This window comes from Trachymyrmex cornetzi, unplaced genomic scaffold (genome assembly GCF_001594075.2).
Source record: "Trachymyrmex cornetzi isolate Tcor2-1 unplaced genomic scaffold, Tcor1.1 scaffold1482, whole genome shotgun sequence".
NCBI classification, from domain to species: Eukaryota; Metazoa; Arthropoda; class Insecta; order Hymenoptera; family Formicidae; genus Trachymyrmex; species Trachymyrmex cornetzi.
In genome coordinates, this window is record NW_017296073.1 from 101,356 (window position 1) to 116,153 (window position 14,798).

Consider the following 14,798-nt stretch of genomic DNA (forward strand, 5'->3'; position numbering starts at 1 on the left):
CCTGCCTCTCACTCTAATCGTCTTTCTACCCCCACCATTGCCATCAGCGGTCCATTCTAGATGTCGATGGCTCAGACACGTTCACGCGTGTCTTGCGTGTTTTGTTTTTAATGTAACCTCGATTATTCTACTTACTCCTATAGTCAATTGAGCCCGATCTCCCCTACTACTTCAGTATAACATTGATAATATTGTACACAAAGAAAAGTTCTTATGTGTGTGTAGTAATAATAATTTTATATAATATATATATTGATACAAAAAATGACTAATAATTATAATCATTTTCGATGCCAACTATATATTTTTATATATAAATATTATGTATAAAACTATAAATATAATTACTATTACTAACATTATAGCATTAATAATAACAAAAATGAAGATTCGAACCTAATAATTATTTAACCAATTATAATCACAAATATCAAACACTTTTCTGTCGGCGAGTGATATCTGAAATGAGAAATTCGTTTCCTTTAACTTGCTCTCTTTAACGACTAAGTACAAGAGATCCGACATTATAGGTAGGATGAGTGGCGCGCGGGGTGAAGTCGTCGCTTCCGCCGGCGATGACGCGGATGCGTTCGTTCCCGCCGTTATCGTTGTCTACTTTATTACGTGCAGCCTGCATGCGTCGTGTATGCGCACGTGTCGTCCCGCCGTACGTTGTACGTGAACGACGTGGTTGCTGCTCGTAGTTTCCACCCTTCTCGCATACAGAGAGCTAATCCACGACGGCTGATTTATGGACGAACAGATATACTTGTCCACCCCTTTACTGCCTTCGCAAGAAGCAACTTACGGGCTTATTGTTGCGCTAAGTATTGCGAAAGCTTTGCGCTCTCTCATGTCTCATTGGTACCGTCGGGAAGATCAAATTTACTACTCCGTACTCCGCTTTTACTCGGATATCTTCTAATTTCTGGTAACCAGATACCTGAATGTAAGCTCTTTTATTAGATATCGTATGATTATAGGATCATGTCCATTAGGCGGATTAAAGACAAATATAGTACGGTTATCCAATCTCGCGGTTTTCCTTCATCTGATATACTTTTCTATCTAACATGATTCTATTGAATTTCTAATATACTAAGAGAAAACTGTTTGATGTTTGTAACTATAATTTTGTATATAGTAAAATAATTATGTTTAAGAGCTCCATTTTTATAATTATCATTGCTAATGTTATAAGTAATAATAATTACTAAACAATAAATGAACAAATATAATAATTATTATATTTATAGTTCTATATACAAGAAAATATACATATATAATTAGTCCCAAAAACGACTATATTTTTTTGTATACAAATGTAATTATTATTATTACACGGAAAGAGTTTTGCTCAAGTATCTAAAAATTTAATCAAGTGCAAATCTGAAAATAATTTTGCTGAACTCTCAAGCGTTAAAGATAATGCTGTAAAAAATGTTAATATTCTAGCAACCTGCAATTTGAGCATATTTATTCCTGCATATTTATTCTGATTTAAACAAATTATTTTCAGATTTATATCAAACTAAATTTTTATACGCTTCAGCAAAACGATTCTATTCCGTGTAACATTATGTAGCAATAATAAATAAAAATATGAAATTCTCAATCATAATTATTTCACCATATATAACCACGAATACTAAATATTTTTTCTAATAGTGTACCATTAATATCTACCATTACTGAGATAATTTTTTGCGAAAAACGAACCGTAAATATAACCATAATTACAGTTTTCGCTAAAACAATCTTGCTCGACTGGGTAAATGATCGAGATAATTGGAAACAACATACGAGTATAGAGGCGTGATTCACATCTCCGTTAGCGCGAAGTTTCTTCTCTCTTTGAATTATCTTTTCTTTTTTAAACGCACGTACGTGCTGCGTAGCCCAGCTCACTCAACTTATATACGATATTTTCACGCTCGTACTTTTCTGCCGACAGTGCCGCCCGATATTCTGGACTATGACACCAGCACGGACATGGTGGTGATGGAGGGACGAAACGTGACTCTGCGTTGCGCTGCGACCGGTTCCCCGGCGCCCAACATCACCTGGCGGCGCGAGGACGGTCAGCAAATTCAGCTCGGGAACGGAGAGGAAGGTGAGTTTTAACGAGCTGTCCGCGAACGAGCGGTAATTCGCAGTCAGGCCCGGGTGATAAAGTCGGGGAAAATTTCGTTGAATTAAGATGACTCGCTCTCTCTCGGTCGCGCCTCTTCTCGTCGCGCTCCTCCACCTCCCTCTCGTCGCGACGGACGCTTCGTTTACGACGAGAGCTAATCGAATACGACGAGCGGAAGACGCCACGTTTGATACTCGGCGGAGTGCACTCGACGATCGTTCGCGATGCGGTCCTTTTCCGGATTGCGCTTTTAACTTCTCCTTTCCCTCTTCCGCTCCTTTTAAACGTCTCCTCTCGTCTTGAAATGTACTAAGCATTTTATGTGTCATTAGCTCTGCGCCGGACAATCACGAAATTTCTGCGCTCCGCCTTTGCCATGGAAAACTATAGAGTTTAATTTTTCCCTTCGGTCTTTTATAAACTTTTATACTCTATTTGACTTTAAAAGTTCTCTGTCTTGACAACATCTTATTACTTATTTAACTTTACTTCTTTTAAACTGTAATTATCTGCTGATCTTTTTTAATATTAATTTTTTGCTTTTTATGAACATTATCACTGTACTGATTAATTTTAATTCTGTAAATATTTGTTCTATCTGTGCTTCTTTAATTTCATGCACCTATTTACGGGATATTTTTGGACCGACTTAACATATACGGCTTTGCAATCGCGATGTGAATGACACATCCTTTTTACGTTTTTGACCATTTTTGTCTACTAAAACTTGTGTAAAATTTATATGTAGTAAAAAATATTTTTACTGTATGTCCATTTTGTATTTATGTTAAAACCGATACTTGTTTTTGTATTGAATTTTTAACATATCCAAGTGTTCGTTTAAAATAACGTCAATTATTCGAATATTTTTTGTTAAATTGATATTCAACACTTCGAATATTTGGTACTAGATATATTCAACACTTCTTAAAGTAGCATAATTTATTAGTAAATAAGCAAATAACAAAATAATGAAATATAAGTTCTAAAATAAATGAATAAAATGTATCAAACATTAACATATTATAATATATTAAATTTTCGGAGAAATATGCTTTTACAATTTGCTTATAGTGTTATATTTTCGTATCAACTTTTACACGTAATATTTGTGTTACTTCTCAATATATTAATTTTATATTAAATTAACACATAAATTTCATGGGCCGTTTCGAATATAAAATGTATTAAATTTGATACTAATTTTTCAACTGCGTATACCATTTTTTGTTAAGAATGACTCAAAAAAAAATTCGAAACGTTCGGATATATTTTTTTTTCGTAAATTTTTAAAATAATAAAATTATATTGTATTCGTGCTCATCAACTATAGATCTTAACACTCACTTGTTCTTATTGTCCTATTATTATATCAAAAACTTTTTAAGTTTTTACATTATATTCCCTCTCCACTGTATATCGGCTTTTACTGATATTTCCGTTATGAAAACGTTGATTTCACCTGTTTCTTTTTTTTTACCTATGATGCTGCGAATTCACGTAATAGGTAAGCACACGGAGGTAGAACTTTGCTTATGAAGTTTGTAACTTTCATGGCTGACTTGCAAAAAACGTTATGTACGATGCTTTTTAAAATAATATAATTTAATTCGTCTGATAAACGCTTGAAAAAGCGCGGACGAGCTTTAAATATTTACAAATTTAACATCGTCCAGATTATTTCTCGTCCCTGAAAGATAAATGAGCGTGCCCGGCTTTCGGAAGATATCATTGGGGGGATCGTACGGATTCGACTCGCAAACCCGAGTAGCTCGAATCGAGTAAATATCCCTCTAACGTCCCTAAACGCGGCGGCAACGCGCCAAAAGCTCCGCTCCGTTACGCGCTCGTGGCTGTAAAGGCATCGCCTGAAAAAAGATTTACGCTCCGCGGCGGCGGAAATACATTCGGGCTAAACTGCGCGAGTGCATTCGAGCCGTATCAAGCCTGGGGCCGCTCAGCACTGCACCGGTCGCGGCGGTCGCTCGAGAGCGCAAACACACCGCGTGGCAAGGCCAATAGGTTAGAGCGAGGTGATACGTTTGCAGAGACCGAGGAAGATCTTCTATATTTGCATTGAAATTGGCAAACACACGGCGAGCGCGCGATACGGTGACTTCGGTGCACATAGGCGTGCATGCGCGGTCGTAGTCGTATGTATAGGGCGCGAGAGGGGCGATAAACAACCGGATCAAACTTAAACCGCGATTACGCTATCCATAGTTTCGCTATTACGCCATTAATCGGATAAAGTGTGTACCGAGAAGGGAGGCCACGATGTTTCGATCGTGATGGGTCGCCGGCTTATTCGTTCGGGACACAGCACCGACGCGGCGTGGCGATCACTCGAAAGAATATTCCCGCGTAATAGTTTTTCCAAGGGATCACTGCAGACTATAAGGGGTGCGTTCCGGGTTACGCATAAAATGCATGATGCATCATTTGTCTTTGTTGTTTATCAATTAATAAAAAAAGGCAAAACAATACATTATACGCTTTATGCGTAACTCAGAACACACCCTAAGATTACCTGAAGTTCCTCTAGTAAGGAGTCAAGTCATAAGGGGTACTGATCTCTGATTGGTCAGATTTCGAGTCCCTTCGCCGCCATTTGCAGATACTTTCGATGTGAATCTGTGGATTGGTGTGAGCAACTATTTCATGGTGTAGAAGGCGTGAACGCAAAATCGGACTGTCAACCATGATGGAATCCGGCCACCCGGCAATGGCGTCTTTCCGATCTTATGTCTTAACTCTTACTAGAGGAACTCCTAGATTACCACCTAGATATTTGTTCTGACCCTGAGACAATAAAGAAAAGAAACAAGATAGTATCCAGTGATTAGTATAAAAATCATCAAAACATAAAATCTAATAATATTGTAAGATTAAAAATGATTAAAAGTGATCAGACAAATAAGAGACAAAACAAAATTTCGGCAATTACCAAACAAAAAATATATAAATTATATGTATATACAATAATATATACATTTAAGAATATTTTCCCTTATAAAAATTTTTCCCCGTTTTTAGCCCGTTTTTACACCACTCAAATTAACTGTTCCGCGCGAATGGTTAATTTGAGTGGTGAAAATGTGCATTTTATTCAATGAGTATGTGACTCCGTTTTTATGTCGCAAACAGGAACTTTTCCGTAAAAATGAGTGGTTAAAACGGATTGCACTCATGCAGGACACGAATGGTAAAAACGTATACATTACGACAATGAAAGTAACGGCAAAATACAATTGGGCGTTAGGAGTCAGCGCTGGATATTATATTGCGCAAAGCTAACTGATACCTATTAATATGTCACAAATTCAATTTTGTACGTTTCGGCTTACTATTTGAGCCATCCTCAGCAATAAAAAATTACCGCTTATCGCACTATAAAATCTGTCGAACTGCGTCTCGCACTATCGTGGTTCCGACCTCAAATAATGCAGTCGCAGTGGAAATGTGGTGAGAGGCAACCATCTTCAACATAGTCTAATGTTATGCCAACCAGTTGCTTAGCTGAGTGGAGTAGATAGTGGAACTTAAGCCCTCTCCAACAACAATCGCAAACGGATCCAAGCATCGTCAATCCATTACAACAAATTTAAAAATCACGATGTCAAAGTTAGATTGAAAAATAATTTAAGTAACACAAAAGAGAGTCATGTTCGTTCTGAATTATAAATTTGTATATTTCCTTGAAATTGTATACATTACGAGTATTTTTGAGTGGTAAATACGTGCTGCGTAAATTTGAGGTGAAAAAACGTATACGAGTGCAAAATACTCATTTAGCACTCGTCACTTACGTTGCACGTTTTCACCACTCAAAATTACGTAATTCGTGGTAAGGCATAAGCGATAGCACGAGAAAATCAACTCCACTCCTATTGAGATTCGAACCGAGGCCTGATCTCCAAGTCAAGGTATATAAACACATACACACACACGCACAAACGGTACATATGTATATGTACGTACACATAGTATATGATGATATTAGGGTAACTCCAGTATATATGTAGCATTTATCGAAAATTTAATTTATCAAGTATTGTTTATTATATTTAAGATTAAACATATTATTCCGATAAAAACGTCTACTACTAAAAAAACATTAGAAATAAGAAATATTTAGTTTTTATGTAAAATTAAATATGATATAAGAAAAACTTTTAAAAATTCTTGCATTTTTACCGTGTCCTACACACACGCACACACACGCACGCACGCACACGCACACACAGAGGGATCTCAGAATATACGGCTTATAAAAGATTCATAAATAATAACCATGTCAGGTAGCGGATCGGTATCTGTTTGTCTGTTCAAACTATATTTCTGCTTTTTAATGTGGACCATTTTAAACACTATTCTTTTTTTTATAATAAAGCTCATTATCCAAAATTTCGACCTCTCCCCATTTATCTGACTATCATACTAGTTTTAATCACGATTTCAAATGGGGAGAGGTTGAAATTTTGGAGAATGAGCCTTACTATAAAAAAAGAATAACGTCTAAAATGGTCCACATTAAAAAGCAAAAATATGGTTTGAACAGATACCGATCCGCTGCTTGACATATATCTACCCCTCTTACAATCCCTTCCTACATCGTTGAATTCTCCTTCCTAGGATCCTTCCTACGTCATTTCTATTACCACTTCTCTTGTTAGATGGCAGGATTATTTCAATATACCGAATGTTTCAGCATTACATCTCAGAGTTCAACAGTGTTAAAGATCCGTTTGATATCTCTGTGTTATAATATTAAATTTTCTATATTCAATTTATATATTTTTAATTTTTTTAACTTCGAATTATCAGCAGGTATTGAATATTTATCTTTTATTATTATTCACGTTAAAAAAATTTTTTATGTAAGACATAAACGTATAATGACATAATTATTATTTTTTTGTATCTTCAATGACAATTGATATTATTAGTTAGGTAATTATTATAATTATTATATTTACAATTAGAATATGAAGGAGGATTTCAACTTTATTGCTGTAAATTTCAATGGGCTATTTTATTGTAAATTTGAAATGAAGCTTACAGCATCTTAGACTGCATACGATTTGTGACATCTGGAATATACGAGCTACAAGTTCCGATGGAAGCCGATTGAATCTAGATCGTTTTTATGCCATAATTATTAGTACCAACATGCGAGTATTTTATGCGCCTTTTTGATATATTGAACATCTTGCGTAGTTACCGGTAACATTTAAATTTATTTTTTAACATTGAGAAGGACTTGATAGGAGTCGAAACGTCTGTACGTTTTGATCTTGATTACAATAATATTGTTACTCATATGTTATTCTGAGTTCTTAGCCCTATTTCGTATTGTTTAATTTTGTAATTATTGGAACCGTTATTATTTATGGAATATTAAAATTTTGTTTTGTGTGTTTCTTAACTCTTTATTTAATTATTTTATATATGTAATATTTTTTAATCATTATATTTTGATAATTATGTACATATTTATATACACGAAAGGACAATTTTGATGAAATACCTGAAGGTTTAGGTAGATACGAATCTGAAAGTAATTTTGTTGGACTATCAAAATAATTATATTTGACATTCTAGCGGCTAACTCGAGCATTCTGTAATCCTAACATCATTATTTTAATAGTCGAACAAAATTATGATTTATGGAATGAGTCATATAAAGTATGTTTTAAAATTTTATAAGCGTGTTCTTGCAAATAGAAAAGGAGAATATGGAATGCTAATGTTTATGAATGAATATGCCAATCGTATGCATACATTGTGCTCAGGCACGATGGAAAATGTTACAGAACACTTTGATAATCTGTTATGAACAAAAAGAAGTATCCACCTAAAACTTTTATAAATAAAAAAGTTTTTGATGTAATTGTTTAAGCTTAGCGCCGAGACACTACCAGTGTCTCCAAATTGTCATTATTTGATGTAATTGTATAACATTTGCTTTTCCATTTTATTCAGAAATATGCTCAACTAAAATATACTTATAACTAATTCTGCATATATGCATGCGCGCGCGCGCGTGTGTGTTCCTAACATCAACATCATGATCGTCCTGAAAAGGACGGTTGTGTATGCAAATGAGAGATGATCCTGTCAGATTAATTTATGTCGGATCTGGTCCTCCCTCTAGATTTGGCAGCGACTGGTGTTCAGTCGCTAATTGTAAGTGTTGTACAGTCGCTTGTTCGCCTCTTCGTCGTCCCTGGTGGTTTCGCTCTCAGAGTCAGAATGCCCGTGCTGTCGTCGGCGTTGTTGCCTCATGCGTCGTAGTCGGCGCTGAATAAGGCTCCGCAGTGATAAACGCAGGGTTGAAGTAGTAACAGAAGAGCGGTCCGGCTGCTGCGTCTGTATGGACTGATTGATTGTTCGCGATCTTGCTTGGATAGTTCGACAAATCTGTATGATTGGCTCCGTCTGTACGGATCGATCGGTTGTTTGCGGTACTACCAAAATGCCTCGGTGAATCGGTATATTTGGCAGCGTGCCTCTCTCGTGAGGTGGTGGTGAAGCCGGCGAGAAAGAATTCGAAGCGCCGGTCGGAAAAAACTCTAAGTCCCCTGAGGGTTCCACGGCAGGCAGGCTTCCACGTGGCATTCTCATATTGTCGGGCTCCGCAGGTGACTCCTTAGAATTGGGCTTCGCAGACATTGCTGAATACCGCAGACTTCTCGTCGGAAATTGCAAGCAACGAAGATTCTTGTCGGATAAATCAGGATCGCTCCTCGTCCTTCCTCTGTCCCGTAAGTGGTCGAGGCGAAGCGGCCTTCTTGAAGACGTAGATTGATTAGATAACTCTTCGGGATTATGCTGCGACTGTCTTTCTTTGCATCAGAAACGAAGGTGGATGAGTGCCGTTGGTACTGCGAGCTCGCGAGTTTTTATCTAAGTCCGTGTCGGATTTGACTTACGAGTTCAGTCGCCATCTAGTGATGAGTGGCGAATCGATTGCGAATTGATTGCCATTCGTCAGGCGTTTGAAAGTAGTTGCTAAATTTTACACTGCTTCTGCAACGACAATCGCCATAATATACGTATATAATAATTACAAAATAAAAATACAAATTAATATTATTCTTGCTTTATTTATGTAGATATTTGCTTTTTAAAAAATTGCACTTCTAACAATTAATTCTTGTTTTTAAGTTTTTTTATACAAAATTCATTACACCTTATGTAAAAATTCAGTTTAGTACATAATTTCGCTTTCGCCAATCCATGCATTACTCATTTTTAAAACGATTTTTCTTACATGAAAACGTTATTTACATTGTCAAATTTATTTTCATTTTTTTTAAATTAAAACTTATGTAAGATGTTTTACATTTCACGCAACTCACATTGTAAAAAAATATGTAAAATAAATAATATGTGTAAGAATTATATAATTTACAGTGGAAATATTGCATTTTTACAAAAATTAGCACTTTACCTTTAACTGTGTAAATATATCTTTATATTAATCAAAAAATTACTATAACAACAATATTATTTTATAATTTTGATATATTGTACAAATTTTTAATATGTATATATAACATAATGATAATATCATACATATTATTTGTATTTTTACGTTTATATATCTTGATAACGTATCTTTAAAAAGTTGTATATAAATTGTTAGCAAATTATTACGTAAATATTTCCATAGACTTAATTTTAATTGTAAATTTACTCTTATAAATTATTTAATCATTATTATAAAATTGTCAAATTTCAAGTTTAAAACTGTAAAATAATAATGATTTAATCTCTTAATTTTTTTATCGTTTTTTACTATTTATTGACTGAAGATGACTAAGTAAAGTTGAAACGTTCCATACTTTGTACATTAGTAAAAGTCTAGTTCTAAAATTACTCCTTTGATGTTTTAATAAACTTCTTTATTTTTCCCCCTTTTATGTTCTCTTTTCTTTCTAGTTTACCACATCAACCTTCTTGCTTAGAATGTCGATTTTATATTGTCTCTGAACATCTGAGAGAAATTATTCAATTTTCACTCTCATCGCATTATCTAAGAATAGACGATTTTTAATATATTTTGACACATATTTATAAGGTATTTATTCTCATTTAATTTAGCTGCTACTAAATTAAATATATATAATTGTATATCGCACAATTTTAATTCTTATTAATAATTTTTAGTATATATTTCTTATTATATTATATTACTTATTTATTTCTATTCCTTTCTTCTTAGTTTGTGTTTCTCTCATTACATTGTATTACTGATTACTTATATCTATTATATTTTTACATTATATTTGTATTTTTTAACAGAAACAATAATTATGTTGTCTATACTCTATATACATAATCAGAGGAATACATTGTTACCGATAACAACATTCTAATTACAATATTTACTACGTATACTGAGCGAGATTATTGACAACATTAATACTGCGATTGAGAGCTAATTATTATTTTTATATATCTTTTCTTTGTAATAATTTCACCGTTATTTTTTGTTAACATTGATCCAACATAGGTCGAAACGTTTATTTTTGTTTCGTTTTGTTTATTGCCGGCAAATTAAAGTTTTATATTTTAACTAAATAATATTTATTTATTAACGTTTTCAATTTTTAATTTATAACGATTAATCTTCGGCTCGTAGCTTTCTTTTCCCTTTTGGTTTTTAATAAACTAGTTTTAAATTTAGACCTAATTATTTGTTTGTGTATTATACCTCTACCATTATTATTTTACTATAAAGGAAAAATAATTTTATTTTTAAATTTAAGTATGTGTAAATGTACACCTTTAAATATACATCGTATTGTAAGCTCTACTAATTGTTGTAATTTTACACATATAATTTCTTTATAGTTCTTACAAAGAAATAATGACCAAATTCGAAACTTGAAGATGTCTTCAAAATTTTTAGGTCATATTCGGAGAATCCCTACTGCATATACATGCGGTGGGTGTTTGGCGGCATTAGAAAAAGTCTCGACTTTTTCTAACGACCTTGTACCTTAATGATATTACGATCAGGACATTGTTATACTATGAAGCGTTATTGGATTATTCAGAACTTCGGTGTAACACGTCGTAATCTTGTCTCGACGGGTCTCAACGGATCTCGAACTTGAGAAAGCTAGCGTCATTAGCTTCTGATATCGCGTCATATGGAAATATCGCGATTCACGTTCCGCGCAATTCTTTTTCAGTGTTCGCGTGCCTTTTACTACTTTTTGCATCCTGACATACTTAGCTTTTCGTCGTAAAACTATAAATTTATTATCGATGCGAGAGCACGGACATTCTGTCAAATTTAATTGTGGTCAAGTGGAGATAGGTAGTCTTCAACTTTCGGATAAGTAAATTGAATTTGCATCCTGTAATGCACATAGTCTTTGAATGACTGTGTATTGTCCGAGTTGACGAGGCTCTCCGTAAATTACTATTTGAATTTCGAACACGTGTGTGTGGATACGATAGATATGAACCAGTTTCACCCTTTCAAAGTTTTTATCTTTGAATATTGAATTAATTGAATATAATTACACGTATATGTTAAATATTCAGAGAATTTTATAATACAGCATATTTATTTTTTTTTTTTTTTCGTTACTGGCTACAACGTTATTGAATGCGTTTTATGAATAATGGGAATTTATGAGATACTCCGTCCAACAATTCCAGAAAATTTAACAGTAGTCAGCAGTATGTTTTATTTATTATCATGCATTGTGTCCGTGTACTAGTATAATTTAAAATGCTTTATAAAGATCGCACACATGCTCGCGAAACAGTTCACAATCGAGTTCACAGCTGCTGCATTATGCGATCGTTCGTCAAAACAGTTTGCACATTTTCCCGGTGCATTTTAGCGCGCGAAAGTGGTCCTTCTTCCGACAATAATGGTTACATTGATAAAATGGTAAAAGTTCGCAGTACAGTTGCGCAATGCGAATCGGTGTCGGGCGTTTTTCTCGCGTACGATTATTTTTCAAGCGCAATAATCATAATAATTTTACGGAGAATTTGTATCGAGAATTCGCACCTACACGCACAAAGCCTAAACGCGTTCAATCCGCTTTCAAATTGAAACGTAAGTGATGGAACTTCGGCAACCAATTTCCGTCGCGTCGCGTGCGGCGGTACTGACGTCAAAAAAAGTTGCACGAATGTACTTCGTGAACTTCACTGAGGTGGACGAACACGTTTAAAAATATGACTCGGTGAAATTTCCAATGCAAAATGCGGAAAAACGTTATCTCGGCGTTATTCGTGCCACTGATCGAATTAAACAGAATTGTGTCGGAATAACTTAACTGTTGCCATCGTTTCTCCCTTTCTCTTTCTCTCTTTTTTTTTATTTGCAAAGGTAATTTAATCCTTCTTTATTTCCATATTTCTATGACATCATTGAAAATTAAAAACTAACCAATAAAACGATATATGTTACGGGTATGAAACGATATTTTTTAACAGAACGTATAATCCTGAAGATTTTCAGAAATTCTGCAGTTCTGGACTGCCAGTGCTAATAAAAATATCGACGTCAAAGCGGCCTCGGTCGATCGGGGCGTCACGCACTTTTCCCGTGCGCCAAACTGTCTATAGCTATAACTTTATCGAAATTCCCGGAAACCGTAACATCCCCGAGAATAAAAAACAAAAATTTGCCGAATTCCACTGAGGTCCAACGTTCCATGTTTCATGGAAAAAATCGATTGACACCAAAAGCATTCGATGTCACAGCGTAAAAGTTACATCTACCTCGATTTATCATCGATAACATCGATCATATTTCGCACGGAAATTCTCGTTGCAAACTTATTGATACCTTTCTAGCCTGCAGTTGTAATCCCTTTCATTCTCTATCCCGTTTTATTATTTATCGACAAATGAAATTTCTCTCTCTCTCTCTCTCTCTCTCTCTCTCTCTCTCTCTCTCTCTCTCTCCTTCCCCCCAATATATATATATATATATACATATATTTGATATTATATTAAATAAATGTTTCCATTTTATTACATTATATATAAAACTTATCACGCTTATTATTAGATGATACAATAAAATGTCTATATTTCACACGTTCTTATATTTCTCTGCACTATTAAATTCGTAATGTCAAATTATATCAAAATTAATTACTTTTTAATCATTTCCATAAGTCCATTACTCCCGCTCTCAATATATCCCTAATTTAACTAAAAAATGTAATAAATTTGACTTAAATTTACGTGATTTATTATTTATTAAATGCATACGTCAATATGAATGCTACTTACTTTGAAAAGTTTGCAAGCAATTTAATCACGGAAATGGATTCATTAGATGTTGTCTTTTCAATCACATATTTTGTATTAAAATAATATATTTTAACACACTCTTGGAAGTTAAAATATACAAAATATTATTTAACTTAAAGAATTAACTTAAATTTAAAGAGAATTAGTTTCAATTTTCTCTCTTTTAAAATTTTACAGCGCTTTTATTATAATTAATTCTTCTAATTCCAGTTGCAAGCGTGGACGGACCGAGCTTCAATATCACAAAAGTGAACCGACTACATATGGGTTCCTATTTATGTATCGCATCCAATGGCGTACCCCCCTCTGTCAGCAAAAGAATAATGCTCACTGTGCATTGTACGTATGTTCGTTCTTTGTATTAAGTATTTTTTTAATTCGGTCAATATAATCAATTTTACATTACATTGTATTACGAGACATTGTTTTTTGGACGCAAATTATTATCATAAAACATGAATAATTAATTGTAGTGTTAAAATAGCATCGATAATTTTATTTAACTGAAATATGAAAAAAGCGAGGAGGGAATATGAAATAAACATGAGAAATGACATTTCATATTCACAAAGCTATACAATAAGGAGTAGCTATTAAAAAAGAGTTATGCAATTGTAATCAAGCGTTTGTGAAAGAAGAATATTGTATTTTAAAATTTAAAAGTTGTGTACACGCCATCGTCATTGTTTCAGTTCCACCGATGATCTGGGTTCAGAATCAATTAGTCGGCGCTCAAGAAGGACAGAAGTTGACTCTGGAATGCTATTCAGAAGCATTCCCGAAGTCTATCAATTATTGGACTAGAGATCAGGATAAGATTGTGCCCCAAGGTGAGCATTTGTTTCCGATAAACATCAATTCAAACAACACAAAGTTTAAAACGAAGCGTCTTTAAGATGCCTTTTAAATGGTTCTCGCAAAGATGTCTTTAAGATGTCTTTCAGACGTTTTTAAGACGTCTTATGTCCCGATTTTAGACTTTGTGTTGTCTGGGAATTTACTTGAACAAAATATAAACTAGATACGACATGATCTGTCAGCGGTAAATCGTAACAAGAATTTACCTCGCGATATTTTACTACGCGATGTTAGAATTGAGCGTAATGAGAGTTTGCGATCGTTCATAGCGGGAGAACTCTTTCATCTCATGAAAGAATCATGACCCGGTGGAAAGTGGGATGACTTTACAATTTTGTAATATGCATCGCTCACGACACGCACCTATCGCACTTTTTGATGATTCATGTAAGTCCACAAAAAAGAAAGAGAGAGAGAGAGAGAGAGAGAGAGAGAGAGAGAGAGAATGTGAAAGCAGAGAGAGAGAGAGAGAGAGAGAGAGAGAGAGAGAGAGAGAGAGATTACA

General features: G+C 34.3%; 2 protein-coding genes across 2 annotated transcripts in view; one reads left to right on the forward strand and one right to left on the reverse strand.

The window, feature by feature from the left end:
• The window catches only part of LOC108757958 (neurotrimin), a 101,140-nt gene that overhangs the window by 63,374 nt on the left and 22,968 nt on the right, over window positions 1-14,798 (forward strand). Inside the window, exons 4-6 of the mRNA XM_018502665.1 lie at window positions 1,955-2,113; window positions 13,646-13,774; window positions 14,128-14,265. Of these exons, the coding sequence (XP_018358167.1) occupies window positions 1,955-2,113; window positions 13,646-13,774; window positions 14,128-14,265 (426 nt within the window). The remainder of the gene's footprint in view (window positions 1-1,954; window positions 2,114-13,645; window positions 13,775-14,127; window positions 14,266-14,798) is intronic.
• On the reverse strand, window positions 4,926-8,973 carry LOC108757960 (uncharacterized). The gene is made up of 2 exons (XM_018502666.1): window positions 8,202-8,973; window positions 4,926-4,936 (listed from the first exon to the last, which is right to left on the reverse strand). Exon 1 carries the CDS (start codon window positions 8,807-8,809, stop codon window positions 8,318-8,320), a length of 492 nt encoding a protein of 163 aa, XP_018358168.1. The 5' UTR covers window positions 8,810-8,973; the 3' UTR covers window positions 4,926-4,936; window positions 8,202-8,317.

What these genes read in the sequence shown, in the direction of transcription:
- LOC108757960 (XM_018502666.1), bottom strand. Translation starts at nt 8,809, where the DNA reads ATGTCTGCGAAGCCCAATTCTAAGGAGTCACCTGCGGAGCCCGACAAT.